The 25,688-nt window shown below is 36.1% G+C and overlaps 1 protein-coding gene across 1 annotated transcript; it reads left to right on the top strand.

Moving 5' to 3' along the window:
* Positions 1-1,113: 1,113 nt before the first annotated feature.
* Positions 1,114-25,688, top strand: LOC110457575 (thymidine phosphorylase-like). The gene is made up of 8 exons (XM_021508908.1): positions 1,114-1,358; positions 14,503-14,705; positions 15,178-15,406; positions 15,797-15,915; positions 16,295-16,457; positions 16,677-16,904; positions 24,413-24,553; positions 24,835-25,688. The coding sequence occupies exons 1-8, from the start codon at positions 1,211-1,213 to the stop codon at positions 24,972-24,974; spliced, it is 1,371 nt and encodes a 456-aa protein (XP_021364583.1). The 5' UTR covers positions 1,114-1,210; the 3' UTR covers positions 24,975-25,688.

A 25,688-nucleotide genomic window follows, 5' to 3' on the forward strand; every position in this document is an offset into this window, starting at 1 on the left:
AATCTATTTCAGTCAAACCCGATCGTTATTTTCCATAAGGAGACTTTCTTGATATGTTTATGTAGTATTTGAAAAAAAACAACAAACAAATAAGGCAATTTAAGAAATGAATTTATTAATTCATTATGATTTCTATAAACAAACTCTAAGAGAAAATAAAGTATTACAATTGGAAGTGCTCTATGCATCGTCGTTGATGGTATCATCATTATCTAGCATTCAAGAATAACATATTCCCGCGGTTCGGAGAATAGCGGTAATTATTTGTCTTATCGGTTCGATACGGATATTGCCGTGTGTGCTTAGCCAATCGGATTGGCTCTGTATGTAGCACGTGCGATACGTGTCAGCGTATCGGGTACGTGGGTCATTTTCTAGCCGCCTTTCCAGCGCGACGGTCATATTAAATTTTAATAATATAGCTTTTGGCAGAGTCAGCGGATTAGCGTAACGTGGATATGGTAGAGTAATCCCAGCAACTTGAAGTTTCGAGCCTTGAAGGGCTGGTGCACCTCCTGACTTTTCTGGTTTACCAGTTATTCAGGTTGGGTGGCTCGCTCGGCTTCCTATTCTCTACTATATCGCACTAGTGGGGAAAGATACACGTGAGAAAGATTAAAGTACGGATTGATATATATGTATAATAATAGCATTAGAATTGAACGTTTGTCAATGTGTGTTATTTTTGAAGCACATCGATTAAATGCTTGACCATAGCGCACGGCGGGCTAGGCGGGCAAACTGATATGTTTGTGTCGTGTTGTTGATCACGTAGTAGAGATTGGACGTGTTTTTGTAGAAGAAGATGTTTTCATTGGCTGAAATTTCATAAGCTCCGCCTTCAAATATTCACGAGGGAGTAGTACTAGCTCTTTCTGTCAGGGAGTAGTACTTCCTTGCATGGAGTAGTCCTATTTTGGGGAGGGAGTAGCCCTGAGATGGAGAGATTAAAGTGGTTTTAGGGAAATAGGACATTTTATCGTATTGTTTTTTATATAGGGAAAACTCAGTAGAGGTATAATACATATAGTTCCCTCCACACTCTGCACCTTGCTCGCCCCTAGCATTACACTACTACGCGATCCCCTCAGGTGGTGAAATATTATCCGCGATAACGGACTACTGTGTGAAACCTCTCGTATACCAAAACACTCACGGGACTTTCTTTTACAACAGTAGCGACTCTTCCGCAGTGAGCTGTAGAAACAGAATGGCTACAACAGGGAACAGCGTCCCGAAATCTATCTCCATTCTCGACCTCATCGTGAAGAAAAGGCAAGGGATGGCTCTTACTAAGGAGGAGATAGAGTATTTTGTACAGGGAGTGGTAGACGATGCCGTCGCTAAGGAACAGCTGGGTATGTGATCATTGTGTCCGTCCACATCCGTTTAGCTAGGTCAGGGAGAGGGAGGTAGGGATGTTGCACATGTGAACCATGTTTTCCACATTGATCAAGATAAGGAGTCTGTTTCAATTAAGCTCAAATTACGACGGTGTTGGTTTGTTTAAGACGGCAACTATAACTATATTTCCAAAGTTAAATTGATATGTACGCGGTATAATTATTAACTAGTGTTTTGTATCCTTATTGATATATGTATAAGGGGTCAAATACTGAGAAATTCTATGTTGGTTCTGATGCCTGGTCATAGTTAGATAGTTATAGAGTGGAACCACCTGGAAGATGACGTAGTATGTGCCTTTAATTTGGAGGCCTTTAAGAGTGCTATAACGCACCAAAAAATAATCTGAACTGCTCTCTCTCCCGTTGTATAAAAACCGGAACCGGGTACTACAACGTACAGATACAGATACGCCGGTGAAAAAGCGGTGGTGTACGCTAGTCTAGATCTGACATTGCATCCTATTATCATGAACATACTAAAAAATAGTACATATTTTAAGTCTGTTTAACAGAATTCATCTCATGTCATTATAATTCATGAACCACAGGTACTAGCCTCGTCTGTCGATACACCTATAATATAATTGCTAACTCTGTCCCCCTAGTATAATGACCCCGTTACAGAAAACATTCGATTTAGCACAAGTCAAGACCTATAGTTGCTGCATTCCTCTTTCATAAAGATTTGGAAATGGTGCGTGACAGTTGGCAAGGTACTAATTATTGTATCAATGAGCAGTTTCCGAAGTCGGTGGAAGACAGACGTAAAAATCTGTATCCAATCTACAAAGATTTCAAAAGGGCAGGCCACAAAGTTAAAATGGTGAGGGACAAGTTAATGTAGACGGAGAGCTTTATGAAGTACAAGTAAAAGTCACGAAGTCATCTGTGAGGAAATCATATAGTGATGTGGCTAATACACGGGTCCCCAATAACCCAGTACACAGTGGAAGAGGGTCTAAAAGAACACGTGCCCCATCCACACCCTAAGGCCAGGAAAAAAATGAAACCACACGTGCCCCTGCGCCGTCTAGACCCCGTTACGATATACCAAGAAAGGACCATGTGAATAGCGATCTCAATTTTCTGTCCCCCGTCAGATGACTAATGACTCTATGCATGTGAGCGATAAGCCAGACAGCTATCACAGAACCACAAAATGTCTCCCGCAGCTCACCACAAGTGGTACCGGATATGATCGGGGTATTGTCAGTTTCCGGTATTCACTGATTGTGGGCCCATTTCGAAATGGTTGAGCGTCCCTCCTAGTACTCCTGGCTGTGGTGGTGCGCCCACACCAGTTGAGGAACAGAGGCCCGCCGGGTTTAGCCCAGGACAGTTCGCTTCGAGCGTCCCTCCTAGTGCTCCTGGTTGTGGTGGTGCGTCCACGCCAGTTGAGGGACAGAGGACCGCCGGGTTTAGCCCAGGACAGTTTGCTTCAAGCGTCCCTCCTAGTACTCCTGGTTGTGGTGGTGCGTCCACGCCAGTTGAGGAACAGAGGAACGCCGAGTTTAGCCCAGAACAGTCTGTGTCAACTCACTTGACCAATGTTAGGGAGATGCTGGACATGGACGAGGTGGTGACCGAGGTCCCTACACCCGTTAACAAAATACCGGTAGAGTCACACAAATCCACCTAGGACAGGCAGGAGTGTGAGTCATACAAAATCTTATCATGGAATGTTTGTAGAAGCCTGAGTGACAAATTGAAGGATATTGATTTTGTGAAAATTTTAACGGCACATGATATACAAATGTAGTTTTCTTGTATGAATGTTGGGTTAATCATAATGATGAAATTTCATTGGATGAGTACTATACATATAGATTCCCTAGAGTAAATGGAAAGGGAGGCGGAATTGTAATATATTATTCTCTTTATTGCCTCCAAAGATGAAGATTACAAAGTAATGTGGAACATATATACAAAGTATTTGGTACATATATACACGAATACATAATATGCATTACATAAATATACACTTTATATATAGGGATGTGTATATAAGGTGTAAAATAATGAAATATTTTAGAGTAAACCTAAAAAGTTTCAATATACAGATTGCAAATTGATTTGCACAAGCCAAGTAAATTATAATAAATTGTATTGATACGTGGTACGTAATACTTATACATGACTATGTATAGACATCAATGTATCGTTGTATTTGTAAATACATGCAATAAAGGCATTTATTGTAACATACAAACTATAAACGCGGAGGATAATTTGTGGGTCTGGATCACACAAGGCTGGGGGATATCCCCACCTGCGAGGTGTTACGGACCCACACATGTATACTCCCATGCATCTTAATCTGTAGTATAGTTCATATAGTATCTCATGTGATATCTTTTGCTAAGTGCACATAACTTATAGAAAGTTCTACATTAGATATGTATGTATTTAACTTTTAATCATAACTATTATATACATTAAGTATAATATAGTTTACACATCTTGTACACATAAATGATGGATTTTATCCTGAAATCAATCAACTCTTCCTCACTAATTTTGTAGGTTATATTTCCTCCAATCATTATGTGTAATATCTCAAGATCTGGGAGAGAGTGTAAATAGACACTAAACAGTATATCCTTGATATTAATTATACAGCACCATAGTTGGTCCCTCAACTCGGAAGTATAAGTACACTGTAGGACTAGAGGTGTCATTGGGTCTTGTTATAAAAACCCACATTTATGACATTATTCCATGGTATTCAAGCTGCGGATGGTTACACCTATTGTCATTATATATAGTATATATTCTCTGTATTGAGGAAATCGAAGCGCTAGCTTCCATAAAGTATTAGGTTTGAGTTGGTTATGTATTTCTCGAAATCTTGTAAAATCATTATCAACTTTCATGCGTTCCTTTAGATTGTGTCCCTCATATTTCATTACAGAATTATATTCTGTGGTTTTCCAATCACTTTTCTTTCGAAAGATTCCAGTTTCAACAGAATTATCTAGATTTTGATGCAACGAATACATTTTTAATATTTTGACTATGTCGGGGATGAATCCGTTCTGGTACGGTCTACCTAGTCGAAACAAAAAGAGTCTTGTTATAAAAACTTTATAAACAAGAGACATTGGGTTCATTCTACACAATCTTCCCAAGAATAATAATTTTCTAATGTCTATATATGCCTCAATAGAGGTCCAACCAAGTAAGGATGTACACATGTCTGTTCTGGTTCTTTTTTCAAAACCTTCAATATACGTTTAACAGTAAAATGTTGTGCTCTTTCTAACATTATTATTTCGATTTATGTCAATTGCCAAAGCTCGCACCCGTATAAGGCGGATGGATAAACTTTAATTTTGATAAGCTTCGCTACTGATAAAGTGTTGAGAGCACAAGGATGTGCACCGGAACGAACAAGGGTAATCGTACCCGATCTTAACTTATTACATGCAAGTGTTGTTCTCTCAAAAGAGTTCTGTTTAGAGTTTAATAAAATACCAACATGTGTAATGCCGTCAGTCTGTGACATAATACAATTGTAGAGATAAAGATCTTTATACATAGTACAAGTTCTACTACATGTACTTTGGTTTGTGAAAGTTACAATTTTGCTTTTTACAGCAGATAATGAAAAACGCCATTTTTTACTATAATTCTCACATATTGATATCATTTTCTGAAGACTTTTGAGACTCGTACTCACCAGACAAATGTCATCTGCCTGTGTAGGAACATTAACATTTAAATCAACAATTACTGCACCAAAACCAGAATTCTCTATTTCATTTAATAAATCGTTAATAAAACCAAATACATTTTGGCAGACAACGCCCCTCCTTGTAATATTCCACGTTCCATTTTGAGCATGGATGACTTTAATCCATGAAATAAAACACAACTTTCAACATTTGTATACATGCATTTTAGTAAAATCCACGTCTTGGCGTTTAGACCCAATTAATAAATTTTGTACAATAATCCAGCGTGCCACACAATGTCAAGCGCTTTGTTACTATCTAAGAAAGCAACGTGGACGTTGGAACCGTATTCAATATTATGACTAATGCATTCTTGAAGACTGAATGATGTGCATAAACTACACAAATGCTTTTGATAAGCAGACTGTTGTATATTTGGAAATAAACGGGAATTTAAAACTCGTTGAATTCTTTGTGATAAAACCATTTCAGACATTTTAAATAATATAGGTAATAATGTAATTCCCCTGTAGCTATTGGGGTCTTCTTTCTTTTTACCTTGACCTTTATACAAAGTAATAATAATACCTTTTTTCCAGCCGTTTGGAATATATTCATTTTTTATAACATTATTAAATAAGGTGGCGATATATTCAGAAAGTTTTGTTCCACCGTGTTTAATATGTTCATATACTATACCGTCCCATCCTCCTGCTTTTTTAGATTTGAGACCTCTAGACACCAAGGCAATTTCCGAGGTGGTAATGCATTCATTCAGGTTTATGTCTTCCTCATTATGAACTTGTTTTTCAATTTCATTAACAAGGTTTATGATTTCTCTTTGGAACGTATTGTCAAATTCTTCATTCGGTTTATCTTGGAACAGATTTTCAAAATGTGACGCCCACGCTTCGACAATGTTTTTGGGGTCTCGTAAAATTTCATTGTTGTATTTCATTTCGGTTTGAGGTGTTTTACTTTTACATGCTTTTCCTTTGTATAACTGCCAGGATAAATTCTGATCAAGTTCACTGCATTTTTCTATTTCATTAAATTGTTCTGACATATACTTATTGAATGCATCACGTAGGTTTCTTCTGAAAGAAGTTTTGCTTTCTTTTTACTCTAGAAAACTATTAGATACATTTCTAGGTTTCCCTTCACTTATCCATATTTGTCTTTTAATTTGCACTTTATTGTGCATTTCTGACAACTCGTTAAACCAATAAGGTTTTAAATAACTTTTGTACTTTCTTATAGGTAAGGTAGTATTAGAGGATTGTAATATAGCAGAAACAATATCTGTGTTAAATTGATCTATACCTTCGTTAGACATTTGTCCGTGAGGTAATTCTATTGATTTTAGGTTATTTTCCAACTCCAGCTTATAATTATTAATATTACCGTGAAACATGGCTCTTTTCCAGTTGTATTTTACAAAGTAAGATGTATTACACTGGGATGACAGCGGTGAGACTTTTATAGAACATACAATAGGTCTGTGCTCAGACACATTTATAGCTTCGTCATCTAATACTTCACATGAATCCACAAGGTCAATCTTATTTGATTCGACAAGAACATGGTCAATACAAGTACAGTTACCGGTCTGGGCCAAAATGTTTAAACAGGTCCCTTGCAGTCTGATTGTACATTGGTAGGCAGTAGGTTCATTCTGTCTAAAAATAACTTGAAAATTGTGGATCTCTCGTCATCTTTAAATTGGTACCGAGGACCCTTCATCAAAAGTTTTTGACGGCTGTCAGTTTCCGGTATTCACTGATTGTGGGCCCATTTCGAAATGGTTGAGCGTCCCTTCTTAGTACTCCTGGCTGTGGTGGTGCGCCCACACCAGTTGAGGAACAGAGGACCGCCGGGTTTAGCCCAGGACAGTTNCTTAGTTTGAATCTCACTTCCAATAACTCTCGGGCTATCCACAGGGATTTCCTGAACAATTAGCGATTTGTCTTTGTACAAAATACCAACACCACCTCTAATACTACATCTATAACGGAGTGGGTCAATTTCATAGACTGGTTTTGCTATGCATGAATAACCACCACCTTTGAAAGTATCAAAANAATGTTAGGGGGATGCTGGACATGGACGAGGTGGTGACCGAGGTCCCTACACCCGTTAACAAAATACCGGTAGAGTCACACAAATCCACCTAGGACAGGCAGAAGTGTGAGTCATACAAAATCTTATCATGGAATGTTTGTGGAAGCCTGAGTGACAAATTGAAGGATATTGATTTTGTGAAACTTTTAACGGCACATGATATAGTTTTCTTGTATGAATGTTTGGTAAAACCTGATGATGAAATTTCATTGTATGAGTACTATACATACAGATTCCCTAGAGTAAATGGAAAGGAGGCGGAATTGTAATATATGTAAAACTTACTCAGTGATACTTGTACAGTTGTCGAAAATATATTAGATTGTATTGTTATATTAAAATTGAAGGGTTAAATTAATCCATCGGGGTATAATCATGATACATTTATATTTGCATGCTATTTTCAACCTGTAAACAGTACATTTTATGAAAAAAATGACATAGACCCATTTGTAAGTAAGAAGAATGTGTTTCCAAATACAAAACACATGGTAAAATTATAGTTACAGGTGATTTTAACAGCAGAACAGGTGAGGCAGAGGACTATATAACATGTGATGAATTAAGCGAAATTTCTGTACATGTGTTATCAAATATTTTTAATTATATACCAGACTCTGAAATGCCAAAAAGATACAATACAGATAAATATATAAATCAATTCGGGAGACGATTGCTAGAAGTGTGTAAGTCAACTGGCCTACGAATTGTTAATGGTAGACATCCTGGTGACGCTAAGGGAGAAATTTCATTTTATAATAGAATTGGAACTAGTTTAATTGATTATGTTTTGGTGAATGACACCGATGGTGATATTATCCGATCACTTAAGACGGGTGAATTTAACCCTTTTTCTGACCATGCACCTGTGTGTTTTTCATAATGTCGCGACTATAAGAGGGTTGTAGAGGATCACACACAGGGTAACACTAGTCATGATAGTAGCCATATACACAGAAAATGGAATGAGGAAAATAAAAATAAAGTTTGTGAGTTATTACAGGAAAATATTGATAGGTTATTGCAAACTTGTAATGTCACTCAGTATGATCAAGAAGGAATTAACATGTGTGTTAGGAATTTTACTTTTATGTTAAATGAGCTAATAGCACCATATTGTAGCGAAACAAAAAGTAATACGCATACATGTAAGAGGAAAAATTCCACAAAGGGAGACAAGCCTTGGTTCAACGATATTTGTAAACAGCGATATAGGGAATACAAGAGTGCATTAAATATTTTCAATATATGTAAATCAAATCATAACAGAGAATGTCTTGTCACTAAAAAGTCCGTTTATAAGAAGCTTGAATGCAAGTTGAAAAGAAGATATACATGTCAACAAGGAGAAATGATGAATTATGTAAGGAAGCACATCCTAGACTGTTTTATAAACATTTAGAAAGCGAAAACAAAATATGCATACTGAACTACATGCAGCTGATTTTTATCACCACTTTTCCTCATTATGTTCTGAGGAGCGTATTGTAGACAATGATATTTCATTTTTTATTTATATAATTATGATATCAATTTTGATTGTCCTTTATTTGAAGAACTTGATGTTGAAATAACTCAGAATGAAATAGATAAGGCCATTGGAAAACTTAATAACAATAAAGCTTGTGGACAAGATGGTATACATAATGAATATTTTATGAATTGTAGAGAATTTTTAATGCCATGTCTATTATTATTATTTAATAATATATTTAAGACAGGTTGTTTCCCATCTTCATGGTTGATAGGAAATATTGTACCTGTTTTTAAGAAAGGTGACATTAATAACACAGACAATTGTCGCGGTATTACATTATTGAGTTGTGTAGGTAAGCTTTTCACAGCCGTGATAAATAATAGGCTGGTAGCATTTGAAATGAAATATAATAAAGTAACCGATGCCCAATTTGGGTTTAGAAAAATCATTCCACTGTTGACGCTATTTTCGCTCTACAGACATTAATTAATCGTATGTTAAAAAATAAAAAACGCCTTTATTGTTGTTTTGTGGATTATACAAAGGCATTTGAATTTGTAAACAGACAAAACTTGTGGTACAAATTGATTAGAGAAGGAATTGGGGGTAAAATGCTTAAAGTTATAAGATCACTTTATTAGGATGTGAAATGTTGTGTAAAATATGGAGGTACATTGTCCAATTATTTCGATTGTGATAATGGATTATTTCAAGGTGAAATTTTATCACCTCTTTTATTTTCCCTATATGTAAATGACTGTGAGATGCATTTTTTAACTGATAATTGTCCATCGGTTGAAATACAAGAGATCAATATGTTTTTGTTGATGTACGCTGATGATATGGTGGTCATAGCAGAAACGCCGGAAAGTTTGCAAAAAATGCTAGATTCCTTGTCAAATTATACCTATAAATGGGATTTGACAGTTAAAACCCAAAAAAACAAAATTGTTGTATTCCGAAATGGGGGTAAGTTGAAAGAGAACGAAATTTGGTGGTATAAAGGCAAGAAATTAGAAGTAGTTGACACTTTTAACTATTTAGGAGTGCTACTTAATTTTAACGGGAAATTCAGAGTAACTCAAAAACAAATTGCTGACCAAGGGAGAAAAGCAATGTTTGCAATTGTCAACGTTTGTAAAAATAAATATTCTAATATAGAAACGCAGTTAGCTGTGTTTGACACATATGTAAATAGAGTATTTAGTTACGGGGCGGAAGTGTGGGGCTTCCATGTTGCACCAGATATAGAAAATTTACATGTACATTTTTGCAAACGTATATTGGGATTACATAGTAAGGCAAGTAATTATATGGTATATTATGAACTAGGACGGTATCCTGTGAATATAGTGCGTAAATTTCGTATTTTCAAATATTGGATAAAATTAAGAAAATCTGAAAACTGTATTTTAAAATCATGCTACTCTGAGATGCGATCTAACAACGATATATGGTTAAGTAAGGTGAGGCAAGAATTATACAGAATTGGTCTTGGTTATGTGTGGGAAGCCCCGAGTCTAAATAATGATATATTTTTTTATAATTAAGGAACGCATTTCTGATATATTCAAACAAGAATGTTTTGAAAAAATAACATCTTCGGCAAAAGGTGCACTTTACCAATATATTTGTAATCTTGGACTACAGTTTTATTTGTCCAACTCTATCAATATCAATTATGTAAAACATCTTTGTAAAACAAGACTATCAGCACACAAATTAAATATTGAATGTGGCAGGTATAACAATATCGAACGAGGAAACAGATTGTGTACATTATGTAATATGAATGAGGTAGAAGATGAATTTCATTTCATTTTGAAATGTCCTTGTTATGCTGACATACGAGCTAACTTCATCAAAAAAAATATTTAAACCGTACTAGCATGTTTAAATTTATCCAACTGCTAAACAGTAATAGTTTATCAGAAATTAGAAATTGGCATGCGAACAAGAAAAGGTCTCAACTTCTGTAATTAGTGGTTACTGTTCACTCTCCACTATATAATGTACAAATATAATACCTAGACATATTATGTTTGCATGGATGTAATTAAGCATTGAACTGTTTTTGTATGGTATTTATGATCTATTTGAATGACACAGCTTTGCAAGCAAACAACATAATGCGCGCTACATACAAAAACAGTTCAATACTATATCTACGTTTTCTCTGCCTCTAAGGTTCTTTTTTAACCTATAATTTATATTCAAAATTAAAAATGCCCGCCTTATCGACAGTCCACACATTTTCGTTCAATAGTTTGAACAGCGTATTGTCGCGTGCTGATTGGCAAACAAAGTAGTACTTTGAAATTTTAACAAACACTTCAATTTTATTCCACAATTCAGTATCAATACAATTGCGTATGATATGTCTATAGGGTGATTAAAGTTTATCAATAGAACTCTGAGCTGAAAGTTAGATTTTAAATTGTTTCGATTTTTCCCCGGAACAAATTTCGCGCATGGACAAATACAGTGAACACCGTAAATCCGACCTTGCCCTCCACGAGGGAGTTATTTTTGGAAGTTNCGTTATTTGACATGTCGTCAGAAACTGAAGAATAGTGGATGCGAGACGCGTGAAACTGATAGCGTTTGAAGTGAGTGATCTTGCGACGGAGCACAGGCTCGTTACAAATGTCTGAAATGTTTATGTGTGCTGTGACTCATAACAGTAGGTCTGTAACGTATGTGTCAGTAGGTCTATAGAATATGTGTATTTCAGACATTTGTAACGAACCCCTGTTGATCAGTGCAGTGTAACAGACGATATTTCTGATAAATTGCTTGAGCGTTAAAATTGTTTCCATTGCCGGCATTGGTGATTTCAACCGATGTGCATTTTGTACGATATTGCAGACATTGATATTGTTTTCGTTGTAATAAAAGTGTTTTTTATTTTATTTTTTATTTTGCACATAAATTTACAATGACATTGTCAAATGTCACAATGCCCAGCGATATATTGGATATTGACTAATTATTGTGGTTCCGGTCAGTGTTGTATTAATACGCTAAGAGTTGTGTCTCGTGATGCATGGTAATTAAAGTCCCATCAACGACACAGCTTACAAAGAGGCTATATAGTGACAATGCCATGCAAATGTAAATATATTGTATTGCACTGTATATATGTTGTAACTGATAAGTCGGATGACTTAAAGTAATAATAAACTAATCTTAATCAGTCAAAGCCGTTCATAATATGACGACGGGAGTAGTCTAGATCGGCAGGGAAATATTTGTTTCTTTAATTTGATGCATGATTTGCCATACATCATGTGGTTTAATTTTCGGTAAACTTCATGAAAAATCTAAAAATGGTCGAATTTCAGTTGGTCGGACACTGCTTTCCTCGGGATGACACGCTAAATCCCCAGTGGGTATAGCGCCTAACACACGGCATGTACGCTATTCAATGTCAGTAGTGTTTCTACGATAGGAAACAAACTTACTTGTATTATAGTTCATGCCCTTATATTATCATGACCGACACCCGAGTCCAGTTTTTAAGCTGGTCAGGCTGACGATCGGAAATCTGAATAGAGCCTGTCATTTTTTCTAACTTTTGTGACCTCGGCGCTGATTTGTCCGTTAAATTTGAAGCCAATCAGCACCAAGTTCACAAAAATGAGAGAAAACGGCTAGTAGTACCTGGAACAGAATGCTATAACATTCCCCCAAATAAATGACCTTGACCAACTTTCACGGGCACATGGGTCAAATATGTCAAATACCTTTAAACAACTTCTTCCGCAATACCAGAAGGCCCTGGGTGATGATAGTTGACCAGTATCATGCTAGGATGGAGAAGTTCAAAGTTATAGTTAGTCTGGAACATTCTTAAACCAAGGAGACTTAATATATGGAAATATTTGCAAAAATAATTTTATTAAGACTATTTTCCCATGATTGCTCAAATACCCAGGTGAGCGATAAGGCCCTCTGGGCCTCTTGTTACTTCAAAGTTGGTATGTGAAGTTTTACATACGGCGTCGAATCAAGTTTATGATTTTGAATTTGATCCGAATATATCTATGTCAACTTTACGAGATCTGTGTGCAAAAAGTAAAAGTAAATTTTGGCAGAGTTTGAACCAAAAGTAGAAATAAAGGTAGGCAGGATTACGCAGGGGAATAAATGTCACAGTAAAGATGGATACCACCTTACTGCCTTACAGCAAGTGTTGGCCATCTGGAACTGTTGTTAAACCTAAACTAGAAGTTGTTAAAGATCTCGAATGGAATGTATTTTAAAAAGTGTGCAACTTCATTTAGCTGATTTATACAAAAAGCGATTCCTGTTGTTTATTTACGCTAACATATTTGTGGATTTCTGGAATATATACAACATTTGGTATAACTTCCTATCTAGCTTCACGTAGAATAAGCCACTCTTAAGCACTTTGCAGTACATAGATATAAAATGTATACAGTCAATAAAATTACCATATACATTATATATAGGGGTTACACAACGAGTGGTTGTTGAATATGGTATTTATTTCACTCGAGATAGTTAATTTTCAAAAGTTACAAAAGACACGAGCTTTAGCGAGTGTCTTTCTGTAACTTTTGAAAATTAACTAACCAGAGTGAAATACATGCCATATTCAATACCATATATTTCCATATATTGAGTCTCTTAGTTTGAGAACTATAAATACAATAGTCAACAACCACGAGTCGTGTGATCTGTTTCTACCACAATCTCAGTCGGAAACAGCTGGAGTATTTCCTGATTTGAATAGCATACACCCATTTTGTTGACAAGGCTGGCGTAGTGATATGACCCATATGTAAAAAGTCACTCATTATTCATTAATATTCAAAAATGACTTTTTTTTACAAATAAAATAAAACAGATGAACTACTTTAAATATTGAGAGTATGCAATATTGCATTATTTAGTACAAATTAACCACGGACTATATGCGCGTAAGCATTTCGTACGAAGTCTGCCTCCCGCCAAGTGATGAAGACGAACTAATCACTGTCAATGTCCAAAACCCTAGGCCACGTTTCTTCGTGAGGTTCTATGATTGACGTTTATTGTGAGAGGTCCGCCATAGTCAGGCCCTCCAGATATTGATAACTGGACATGGGGAGAACGAAATATGTTCCGACACTGTTACAGATCTTGTTTGGGTTCCACAGAGACATATATATTACATCTCTGGGTTTCACAACATGGACACGCGACGGTATGGCGTCGAAACGATATCGAGCGTCTGTAGCAATTTTGCCTGAAACTAGCGATCAAATCTTTTAAGCATCATCTTCTTTTGGTATTGCCTTAATAACCTCCTTTTCCCATCGCATAACCTCACGAAAGTCAACAGCATTTGCCGGATGTTGACAGCAGACGACGTAAACAAAACAGCACGCGGCAAAAGCGCGTGAAAAAAATCGTCCGATCAAGGTTCATCTTCTCGACCAATCAAAACTACGGAAGGTCATATAACACGTGTTGTGTATAACTCATATTTATTCAACAGTCTGAATGATAAGCGTATTGGTAGAAAATACATTAATCAATACAATGTTGAGAAATGTGCAGGGGCTACCTTAACAGATGTTAACTACCAATCCTTTTCTACCTGGCGAATATCTCCCTATATGTGTACGCCTGTGTGTGTGCTGGAGATTAGACTGGCTACCAGCCCCTATTTTTTATAAAGGATTTCCTGGCTGCATTTCATTACTAGCTTATCTCCCCTAGTTTAGAACTAGGTTTACATATCTGATTGAAATAAATGTATACATAAGATTTCATACCACTTCTTACATATTTAGATAGACCCTTCCTTTTTCAGGTTCCATGTTAATGGCGACTGTTCTGAAAGGCCTAGATGACTTTGAGACCACGTGCCTGACACGCGCAATGATGAACTCTGGTGAGATTATGCGCTGGCCAGAGAGTTGGCGCGGTAAGATTGTGGACAAACACAGCACAGGAGGTGTTGGCGACAAAATCAGTCTCGTTCTGGCACCAATATTAGCGTCTTGTGGCATGAAGGTAACATCAATTCGGCAATTAAACCCATTTAATGAAGTTGTTTTAAAATTAAAATAAAACACTACCATAATGTACAATATAATGTCGAGTATATCATCGTGAATCCAGTGGCCGCTAATCTGGTTGTCCCACTTTTCAACCACCAGTACCACGTTTTGGGTTGTTCCACTTACAATCCTAAAACTCATCTAAATGTCCGACTACCAAGCCACAACTAATCTGGTTCATCCCGTTATCCAGCCACCACTGATCCTGTTGTCCCGCGGTGAACGTTTTAAAGCAGACATTCTCTATTATTATTCTCTCCTGGTACAGCTGCATCAGGCCTATTCGCGATTATAGCCGCTGTTTTAATAACTTTGAGTAATCTCCCTCATAAAAAGATGATGAACCAACGTAACGATTATTTTCCTTTCTTGGCGTAACTTCGACTATCATGTCATGTATCTTTGAACGTTTGTTTTTGATACAGGTACCCATGGTGTCCGGCCGGGGACTGGGGCACACTGGGGGAACCCTGGATAAGTTAGAGTCGATTCCAGGATTCAGTGTTGCAATCAACACGGCCGCTATGACCCGTATCCTAGAGGACGTCGGATGCTGTATTGTCGGTCAGACTGAAACATTGGTACCAGCCGATAAAAAGATCTACGCAATGCGTGACGTCACAGGCACAGTAGAAAGCGTAGGACTAATAGCGGGTAAGTTTGTGAAGAATCCGTACCTTAAAAATTAAAAACAAAAACAAATTTAAAATATTATCATAACGGTGACTGTATTAGACATCTGGCCCAGATTGCTCAAAGATTGGATTAACTTTAGTGGCGAGTGAAAAAGTAGGATGGTTGCCAATAATATACAAGTGCCTTTAACGCAAAAACAATCATAAACACACTCTACAAGATATTCATGGTTTTGCTGTATCATAAATTATTCCCGAACCACTAGTTAAATCTAAACCATTGAGCAACCGGGCCTGTCCAACAGAAAATAGGAACCATATCATTTGATGCATTCATCAAAAATGAATTTCAATCGAATTCAATTGGTAACATTGTTTGGTCTGACGTTTTATTGTTCTTACATTGTAGCGTCCATTATAAGCAAGAAAGCTGCAGAAAATTTAGATTTTCTCATTTTGGATGTGAAATGTGGAAAAGGATCAACCACGGGTTCGAAGGAAGATGCGTTAGTTTTAGGAACACGCATGGTAACTCAGTTATAACATTATTTTCTACAAACATAGTTATACTGTAGGCACTTTACTATCAATGCAATACGTAGATTAGAAGTAAAGCATCTGTTAATACCTGAGTTGTAAAAGCAGTAACCACATCATTTTTTATATGCATGTAAACAATGTACATGTACCAGTGATATATCGAAAATGATTTCAACAGGTTAAGCATGAATCAATTTCAATCAGTCGATCGCAGATGATTAATTCTAATAAAAACAAATGAGAAAAAAATGCGCAATGTATAACCAGCTCTATCGCTCCTTCCCCGAAAATAAAAATAAAACGATCGTCCTTTTTCGCTTGATATTGCTATGATATAAATAATATTTCCATCTTCATGAATATCCAGGTCAACATTGCGAATGGTCTTGGTATCAATACCATCGCCTTACTGACTGAAATGAACAACCCGATCGGTCAAGCGATTGGTAACGCTCTCGAGGTGGCGGAGTCCCTCAACTGTCTGCATAACAAAGGACCAAGTGACGTTATGAAACTCGTTTGCCAATTAGGTATATATAACATCAAGAGCGGAACTTATTTAATGTTATTGTTAAGGCACATATTTTCAAAGACGTTGTCTATCTTGATGCAGTGCAATACCCCGCCTGTAGTATAAGATTATTCACTATTCTTAGGGAGAAAAGTGGTGGATCTAATGAGCAATATAATTTTTAGTTTTCATCGAGTCAGTTGTTTTTATACAACTCATCAGTGTGTTTTGACTTTAGGTGGTCAATTATTGTATCGAGCTGGTCTGACTCAGACGATTGAGGAATCATATGATATGATGGAAGCTCGTGTTCGTGACGGAGCGGCAATTGACTGCTTCAGAAGGATGTTAGTCGCGCAGGGAGCTACAGAGGATACTGCTAAGCGTCTGTGTGATCCTGAAAATGACATTTGGACTATTTTACCACGTGCGAAACATATGACAGAATTGAAAAGCGAGAAAAAAGGTAATTTCTTTGTAAAGTTTTTCCACTCAGCATACATACTCGATTGCTCGAAATGAAATTCATCAGTTTGGTATGAGTAATAAATGCCATTTTTACATCCAATAAGGGGCAGAATGGGGAAAAAATATTACCTATCTCTCTAAAAGACGTAGTATAAAGTGCTTTTTGGCGAAATGGCTAGATATTTTCGTAATCTCGCAAAAATGAGTTTTCAATTACTGTTTGTGTTTAAACCAAACTAAGCATTTATATAGGGATTGAATGGCGTTTTTTAATTATCATGCCGTTATAAACGCAAATTGGTAACATTCATATTGCATGAAGCCCGCTTCATGTTCAATATGGATTTAACCGATTTGCGTTCATACCGGCATGAAATTTAAAAAAAAACCTGTTCAATCCATATATTTAAATTTTTGACACAAAACGAGAGTTTCAGTCCTTGTCATCACCTTTACTATGTAGCTGACAAATATACGATGCCACCTGGCGAGCAATAGCGGCGCTAATCCCATTGATGAATTTGGCAATTCTTTGCTTGGATTGGTCAAAATTTGTGAAGCCCAATTTATGAATGAAATTTCCTATCGGTCTCCTTACTCACGCTATATCACCAAAGAAAATAGTTCTCTGATTTACACCCACCTGAATAAGATTCGTTTCACAAAAAGATATGTTAATATGCTGAAGCAAGTGAACTTAACATGTTTTAGTAGTTTGAAATCATTTCGTTTCTCTGTATTGCTAAATAATCGGTCAAAACAAAAATGACAACCTTTTTGTCGCGCAAAGATATTTGACCTTTCGGCTTCTATGTGACCCAGAAGGAAACCTGCTGACAACGTCTAAATTGTAAGTGTAAGTATATATTTTAATTTATTCATTACTATTTGGTGACATAAAAATATACCGGGGTACATTATGTCTGATTTCTGTGTAGAATATTAGGCATTATTATTATCAGGGACAGTATATAGAGGGGATTGGCAACTCTGCCCAGTCAATATTCTATAGCACGTCGCTTTTGTGTTTGTTCACCGAACCGCGAAGTCATCGAGAGCCCCTCTCGACCAGCCCGCGCTTGCGCACTAGCGTTAAAATTAAGCACGCACCTGCTTTCGGTGTCATGTCAACAATCTCGCCGAGATCGAAGTGTTTTGATAACGGCCGTTAGCCCTAATTGGGACTGTGTATTAGGAGGTCTTCTTTTTATTCCAGGGATAGGGCTATCGNTAAAAAAATCGGTCAAATACTTTTGGAGTGAGGTGGTTCACATACATGTGGGATTTTTTTATCCCGCATTTTTGTCTGTCGACGCCCACCACAACACTCTGAACCACGCGTTACATCGCGTTTAGAAATAGAAAAATATACCCCAAAAACGAGACATCAATTACTATGATACCACAGATTTTATCAATTAAAAGTAATACAATCAGCTTATAACAATGGGATAAACAAAAGACGTAAGAACACTTATCTTGATTGGTTTGTTTTCACACCAACTTCTGCATCTAACGAAGCGGTATCGACGCCATCTTGCTTTGTCAAAATTGAGATAGGTGGCGCTCGCTATCTGCTCCGGAATCAGGGAGAGGTAAGTCTAGATTGACGTGCCATAAAATTGGTAAGGCAGAGAGGGAGTTGCTAATCCCCTTCACTATACATCCCTGTTATTATAGACTGTAAGTTTATGTGTTGTATAACTTGTGCCCAATCCTGTTGCTTTAAAGGCAATGAAATATGTTTCAATCAAAGCTTAGGACAAAAATCCTTGCCGACATGATCAACTCCTGTTTTGATCGATGCTTCATGTCCGTGAGCCAAGGCATTGTTGACGATAGGAACAACTTATGATAAAACGATGACATTGAAGAGTTTAATATGCAAGAAAATTATTCTGTGAAAAAAAGTTTGAATTTGTCCTAGAATCGGTAGCTGTACCAGCCATTTTGAGGAGTTTCCACATGGATATAAATAGTCTGTCTACTTTGATTGGCTCGCTAACATACTTTACACGCAGTAATTGGTTAACTGCTGTCTGTGATGTCACCATTCGTAGAGGTCCAAATGGGGAAATTAATTGCAAACAAAATATGATGGATAAAGTCAGAGAGATCCGAATGTTCATACAGGATTGTTGGACATTGTTCTGCTATTCCACGCACGGCGGCGGTGTTTTTGGTTATGGTCGGAAATTGATAAAATCAGAGATCTCCGAAATGGCATTTCAGGGTCATACTAATACCAGGACCAGACGGAAAACCAGGACCAAGTGCTTTAATGTGTTTCTTTCATGTTTTTTAATGCAACNGGCTTTAATGTGCTTCTTTCATGTTTTTTAATGCAACTACCTTAATGAATTGATATAACATAGTATGGTGTTCTTGTATTTCCTACATGAAATAAGCTTTAAAATTGAGTTATTAATACATGCTGGTCTGGACAATCCGGTTTTGGTATTAGTGTGACCTGCTATCTTACTTTTAAGTAGTACTAGCACGGAATTAGATTAGATTTGCTTTCTAAGTCCGTGGTAGTAGTCATTGGTTGCATGCTATTCATGTTATTTCTTTCTCATTGGATATTGATGCCCCTGCTAGGCATTTACACTAAATCACATATATATAAATTATGTAACAGGGTTTGTACAGGCATTGAAAAGGCCTGTCCCTCAACTGAGGAATAACACCACAGTACCACCTGACCAACTGGTTAACAGTTGTCCGCTCGTGGACGCACTGACTACCAAAGTATATATATTTCAAATAAATTCTCAGCATAACTACGCGAGCTTCTACATACCCATCTATCTCAAACTTTATTATAACTGCTTACTAATACATAATGCTGTAGGTAGCCATTTTAGCTTTTTGGATAATTTGATAATTACTTTCCTTCGCGGGCTAATGAGTTCAAAACAGTTCAAGGGATATCTTCGCGGGCTAGCGATTTGTCAACACTGTCCACGGGATGTAGCTCGTGTTTACGCTAAATAGACTTCGAACCTACTGATGTGTGGACAGTCAAACGTGCTTGAAAGGGAAAACAAAACAGAAGCAGTACAGTTATGCTGCACGGATGTCGTATATAATGATATAGCAGATCGTACTGAGGATGTCAGGTTTCTTCGTTCTTGATCAAACGCCTTCAAGAAAAAATACGAAACTAATATAACACATACTGAAATAGCTCCGCAACTGTCAATTATTATGCTACATGTGCTCCAGTATTTAAACTAGTTTGTGATCAAAATATGCAGACAACAGAGTAAGTAACGATGTAAACGGGTCTAATATACCTTGCTTTGTTTGATTACATAACTATTATTCATAGATTCTATTTATTTTCATTCATAACGAAAATCAAACAATAAATAGTTACTGGTCATTCGTTCGTGAATCGTTCGGCCTAGATTGATACTGTCAAAATTAGGAAACAGTCAGTTCCATTAACTTTTCTTTTAAAGCGGAAATACATGATATTATTAACAGTAGAAACAATTTTGTTAACTTTTCCAGCATTTGAATTATTGATCGATCACCCACGTATTGCTGTATAAATTTCTTTTTTGATTGCAAATATTGAGCTACATTTCTTAACATTGAACACCGGAGCCTGAAGTTCTGTTAAAAAAATATAATAATAGTAATACAAAGATACCTATGTCTATTTTGTAAGCATATTATTTTCTTTTATTGTATTACTGCTATCATTAATTTTTGACAGAACTTAACAGGCTCCTGTGCATTGAACAATTGAATAGGCACTCAGTGTTATAAAATCAGTACAGGCCTAGATTTATTCTTTTGCGGTAAACTTTTCTGTCAAAGGAAAAAATAACAATATTTTTTATTCTTCCAATATATCTTCATTGTTCAGTGTGTTGATATACTATTTTTTTTTCTTTCAGATATTAAGCTACATTTTCATAATGTTAAACAATTAAATAGAACCCTGTACCTATAGACTTCAATTTTATTTGAAGGGATAATATCCATTTTTTTTCAATTTTCAATTAAGTCTGTAGACAACTGTAGTGCAAAAGCTGACCTTTATCAAAAAACAAATATTTCCAATTTTAGGTGATCTACACACCAGTATCCGCTGGAAGTTTAAGGCTTGACAATCAAAAAGATTGGCAAGGTGGAATGGCGTTTGCAGTAAATGGCACAGAAAGGACTTGTTGGTCATCTCACCATTCCTGATGTAGAGACAAATCAAGTGGAAGTGAAGAATGAAGATATTCTGTGAATGGACAATTATAGAAGTTTACCCTTATATACACATTAAATGGACAACGATAGAAGTTTACCCTGATATACACATTAAATGGACAAGTTAGGTCATCATGAATGTTAAATGGTACTCAATGACAATTATAGAAGTTTACACTTATATACACATTAAATGGACAGTTATAGAAGTTAACCCTCATATACACATTAAATGGACAGTTATAGAAGTTTACCCTTATATACACATTAAATGGACAATTATAGAAGTTTACCCTTATATACACATTAAATGGACAATTATAGAAGTTTACCCTTATATACACATTAAATGGACAATTATAGCAGTTTACCCTTATAAACACATTAAATGGACAATTGTAGCAGTTTACCCTTATCTACACATTAAATGGACAATTATAGAAGTTTACCCTTATATACACATTAAATGCATACAACTAGAAGCTTTTGGATGATTTTTTTGTTAACACCAATTTCGTTTTGCATACGATTGAAAATTTTAATTTGATTGAAATTTGAAAGATTGAAAATAAGTAAACATCAATAAAGTTAGATCATCATGAATGTTAAATGGTACTCAAGCTTACTGCTATTTATGATATAAGTGTGATGATTGATAACAATTATATTCCTTTGTATTAATATCTTAACACAGAACAATTCAAATAATTGTAATATAACAATATTATAAATATCATACAAATCTATCTTGAAATATTATCCCAACATGAACATATTCTTTAAAATTAGACTTATTCAAGCAAGATAGATGCTTCAAGTGATAAACAAAAAAAATGTTCTTTTTAAAAAGGTTTAGCAAAAATTGATAATCAGTTTCACGTGATTTTCCTGCGCAATTTTACAGTCAAAATGAGGAATACAGACTGTTTCCCCTAGCTAAAGAGTGCCTTATTTTCCAAAAATAACCAAAATGAGAAATATATTCCCAATTTAAATATTAAGTATTTTAACATTTCATGTAGTTACATGCTGTTGTAAAACTTAGGTAAAAAACCCCACTAGTTTCCTGAATGATTTATTGGATCTTTTTAATGTGTAATGAGTGATTTAATATATGAATTCCAAAAATAGTGCAAACTGAACATACAGTTTGATACTATTCTAAACATGTATAAGCGTGAAATTTACACAATATTATATAACGAAAATGTACTTTCTATTTCTTCTTTCACTGATCACTTGGTTTACTGTGTAGCGCTTTAATATTTCGCGGTTTTGTATTAAGTACATATTCGCGGGGGTTAAATTTCGCTGCGCACCCGAAACCCATGCGTCGTGCAAAGTACTTTGAGCGTCGTTCTTTAAGGGTTAAACCTCGAAATACAGGTAAACCGTCTGAAAACTCTGATCCCGAGCGTTGTCATCCGCCAGTGACTTCACTCGAAAATATATCAAATTAAGCACTTACTGTGTACACATCAATAGATTGTGGCCACTTATATGTAAGTGTTATTTGTACACGGACTGCCCAGTTGTCCGGTGATAATCTGATTGGAGTTCATTTAAGCGTGCATAACAGCGTACTTTCAACATGTTGTGATAAGGTACGAAAATTTCGCTGGTCTTTAGAATTCGCGGATACTGGTCAAAGCGCGAATATAGAGAAATCAAAACCCCCGCGAAAAATCGCTTTACACTACTGTCTGTATCCCAAACATTTTCACTGATCGACAATGATATATCNCGATGGGAATTAATATCCATTTTTTTTCAATTTTCAATTTAGTCTGTAGACAACTGTAGTGCAAAAGCTGACCTTTATCAAAATACAAATATTTCCCATTTAAGGTGATCTACACACCAGTATCCGCTGGAATTTTAAGGCTTGACTACTAGCAAGATGGAATGGCGTTTGCAGTAAATGGCACAGAAAGGACTTGCAGGTCATCTCACCATTCCTGTTGTAGAGACATATCAAGTGGAAGTGAAGAATGAAGAGATTCTGTGAATGGACAATTATAGAAGTTTACCCTTATATAAACATTAAATGCATACAACTAGAAGCTTTTGTATGATTTTTTTATTAACACCAATTTCGTTTTGCATTTGATGGAAAATTTTAATTTGATTTAAATTTGAAAGATTGAAAATAAGTAAACATCAATAAAGTTAGGTCATCATGAATGTTAAATGGTACTCAAGCTTACTGCTATTTATGATATAAGTGTGATGATTGATAACAATTACTTTCCTTTGTATTAATATCTAAACACAGAACAATTCAAATAATTGTAATAAAACAATATTATAAATATCATACAAATCTATCTTGAAATTGTATCCCAACATGAACATATTCTTTGAAATTAGGCTTATTCAAGCAAGATAGACGCTTCAAGTGACTTTCTATTTCTTCTTTCATTGATCACTTGGTATACTGTGTAGCGCTTTAATTTCGCGGGGTCAATATTTCGCGGTTTTGTATTAAGTACATATTCGCGGGGGTTAAATTTCGCTGCGCACCCGAAACCCATGCGTCGTGCAAAGTACTTTGAGCGTCGTTCTTTAAGGGTTAAACCTCGAAATACAGGTAAACCGTCTGAAAACTCTGATCCCGAGCGTTGTCATCCGCCAGTGACTTCACTCGAAAATATATCAAATTAAGCACTTACTGTGTACACATAAATAGATTGTGGCCACTTATATGTAAGTGTTATTTGTACACGGACTGCCCAGTTGTCCGGTGATAATCTGATTGGAGTTCATTTAAGCTTGCATAACAGCGTATTTTCAACATGCTGTGTCCATAAAAGCGATTAACATTTTCGATAATATCGCTGGTCTTTAGAATTCGCGGATATTAGTCAAAGCGCGAAAATAGAGAAATCAAAACCCCCGCGAAAAATCGCTATACAGTACTGTCTGTATCCCAAACATTTTCACTGATCGACAATGATATATCTATGATTTTAAAGGATTATGGTTCATGTAATACTTATGCAATTGCTCCGATAAATAATTACACAATTTTAAACTGGTCTTTGTTCAATTTCTTTTATATGCCCCCTTTTCAAAGCAGTGTCCTTTTGACAAGCTTCTGTCACACAGTTAATTCATCATGTTGGATAATGATTGAAATTTATCATGGTACTGTACATGTAACTGCATACTGTATACATGGTCACGACTTTGTACCTTGTGACATTGGAGGGAGAGGTTTCAGTAAAGTATTGGCGAAATCAGAACGCGATACAAACATCTTCACGGAAATTTTGTTATTTTATTTTTCAGGATTTGTACAAGAAATCGACTCTAAGCTGTGTGCTGTTGCATCCGGCAAACTTGGTGCCGGAAGAAGCAAATGGGATGACGTTATCAAATTCGGGGTTGGCCTTATGCTACAAGTGTGTGTTGGCGATGCCGTTGAGAAAGGTAAACACGCGTGTTTATAACATCCCTTTCACATTAGGTTGACCTTGCCATTGATTTGATATGCATGTATTTATGTGCTGTAATTGTAGTTATAGGACTCATCTAGTTCAAACAAGTGATAAATCACCATGCAGGACTTTCCTCTGTATTGAATTATACTATGCTGTTCATAACTTGTCTCGAAATGATGCCTACACAAATAGGCTTTTTTGACATTTCCGCGTTTCTATCATTATGCATACATCTTTAACCTAACTGATTTGGTAATATTGTGATTACAGGAGATGTATGGGTTCAGATTCACCACGACTCGGACGATGTTCCCGCGGAGGTAGTGACAGTGTTAGAGCAAGCCCTAGTGGTCAAAGACCAGCCGCTGGCCGAAACAAACAAGTCACGCGTTATTGAGATAATCGCATAGTCCATTGACAGGGACTACCAATGTCTGACGTAACTCGTCATTGAACAGTTGTCATTGCCATTTACGAATATTTTAGATTTTGTTAGGGACAATTTGTTCAGATTATAATTGCGTCTGTATTTAAGACAGATTGTTGATTGGTACATGTTGTACATGATATAACAATGATTGATGAGAAATAGGTCATTTACGTTTATCAACTTAAGCTTCAGGTTTGGTACTTTCTTAGCTCAATTTTACGTCTTTACAGCATCAGTACTTATTTTGAAGTTGTGTCTTATCCGCATGCACCAGAAGGTATTGTGTTCATTTATTGTCACGATAGGCTCATTAACACGCCAATCTCTTGCTATTTTTAAGTCAGATCAAACTATTGTTTATGTCATTCTTATTCATTTAAAATGTCATATGGCACAGTCGTACAAATGTGATCAACCGCCCGCGAACTTGTTATTTCCATATGAAACTGGTATGACAATTGCTAATGGCGCCAACGACTCTAACGTCATGTAATTAACATCATGAACACAAATCTGACCCAGAACTGTCAGTGCATTTCCTCTTCATTTTGATTGTCGTCAATCCATAGCAGATTGGCTCGGATATCTGCAATACTAACAATCATTTTGTTTTTCTTTCGTTTGAAATTAAACTGATTTAGATTGAGGATAACTTTCTGGATACTTCTAATTGCACACTCCCAAACTGATAAAA

The sequence above is a fragment of the Mizuhopecten yessoensis genome, unplaced genomic scaffold, assembly GCF_002113885.1.
Source record: "Mizuhopecten yessoensis strain PY_sf001 unplaced genomic scaffold, ASM211388v2 scaffold9253, whole genome shotgun sequence".
NCBI classification, from domain to species: domain Eukaryota; kingdom Metazoa; phylum Mollusca; class Bivalvia; order Pectinida; family Pectinidae; genus Mizuhopecten; species Mizuhopecten yessoensis.

What these genes read in the sequence shown, in the direction of transcription:
- LOC110457575 (XM_021508908.1), top strand. Translation starts at nt 1,211, where the DNA reads ATGGCTACAACAGGGAACAGCGTCCCGAAATCTATCTCCATTCTCGAC. An exon ending in TAGCGTCTTGTGGCATGAAG is followed by an intron (nt 14,706 to 15,177) that starts GTAACATCAATT and finishes TTTTTGATACAG; the next exon opens with GTACCCATGGTGTCCGGCCG. An exon ending in TGGCGATGCCGTTGAGAAAG is followed by an intron (nt 24,554 to 24,834) that starts GTAAACACGCGT and finishes TTGTGATTACAG; the next exon opens with GAGATGTATGGGTTCAGATT.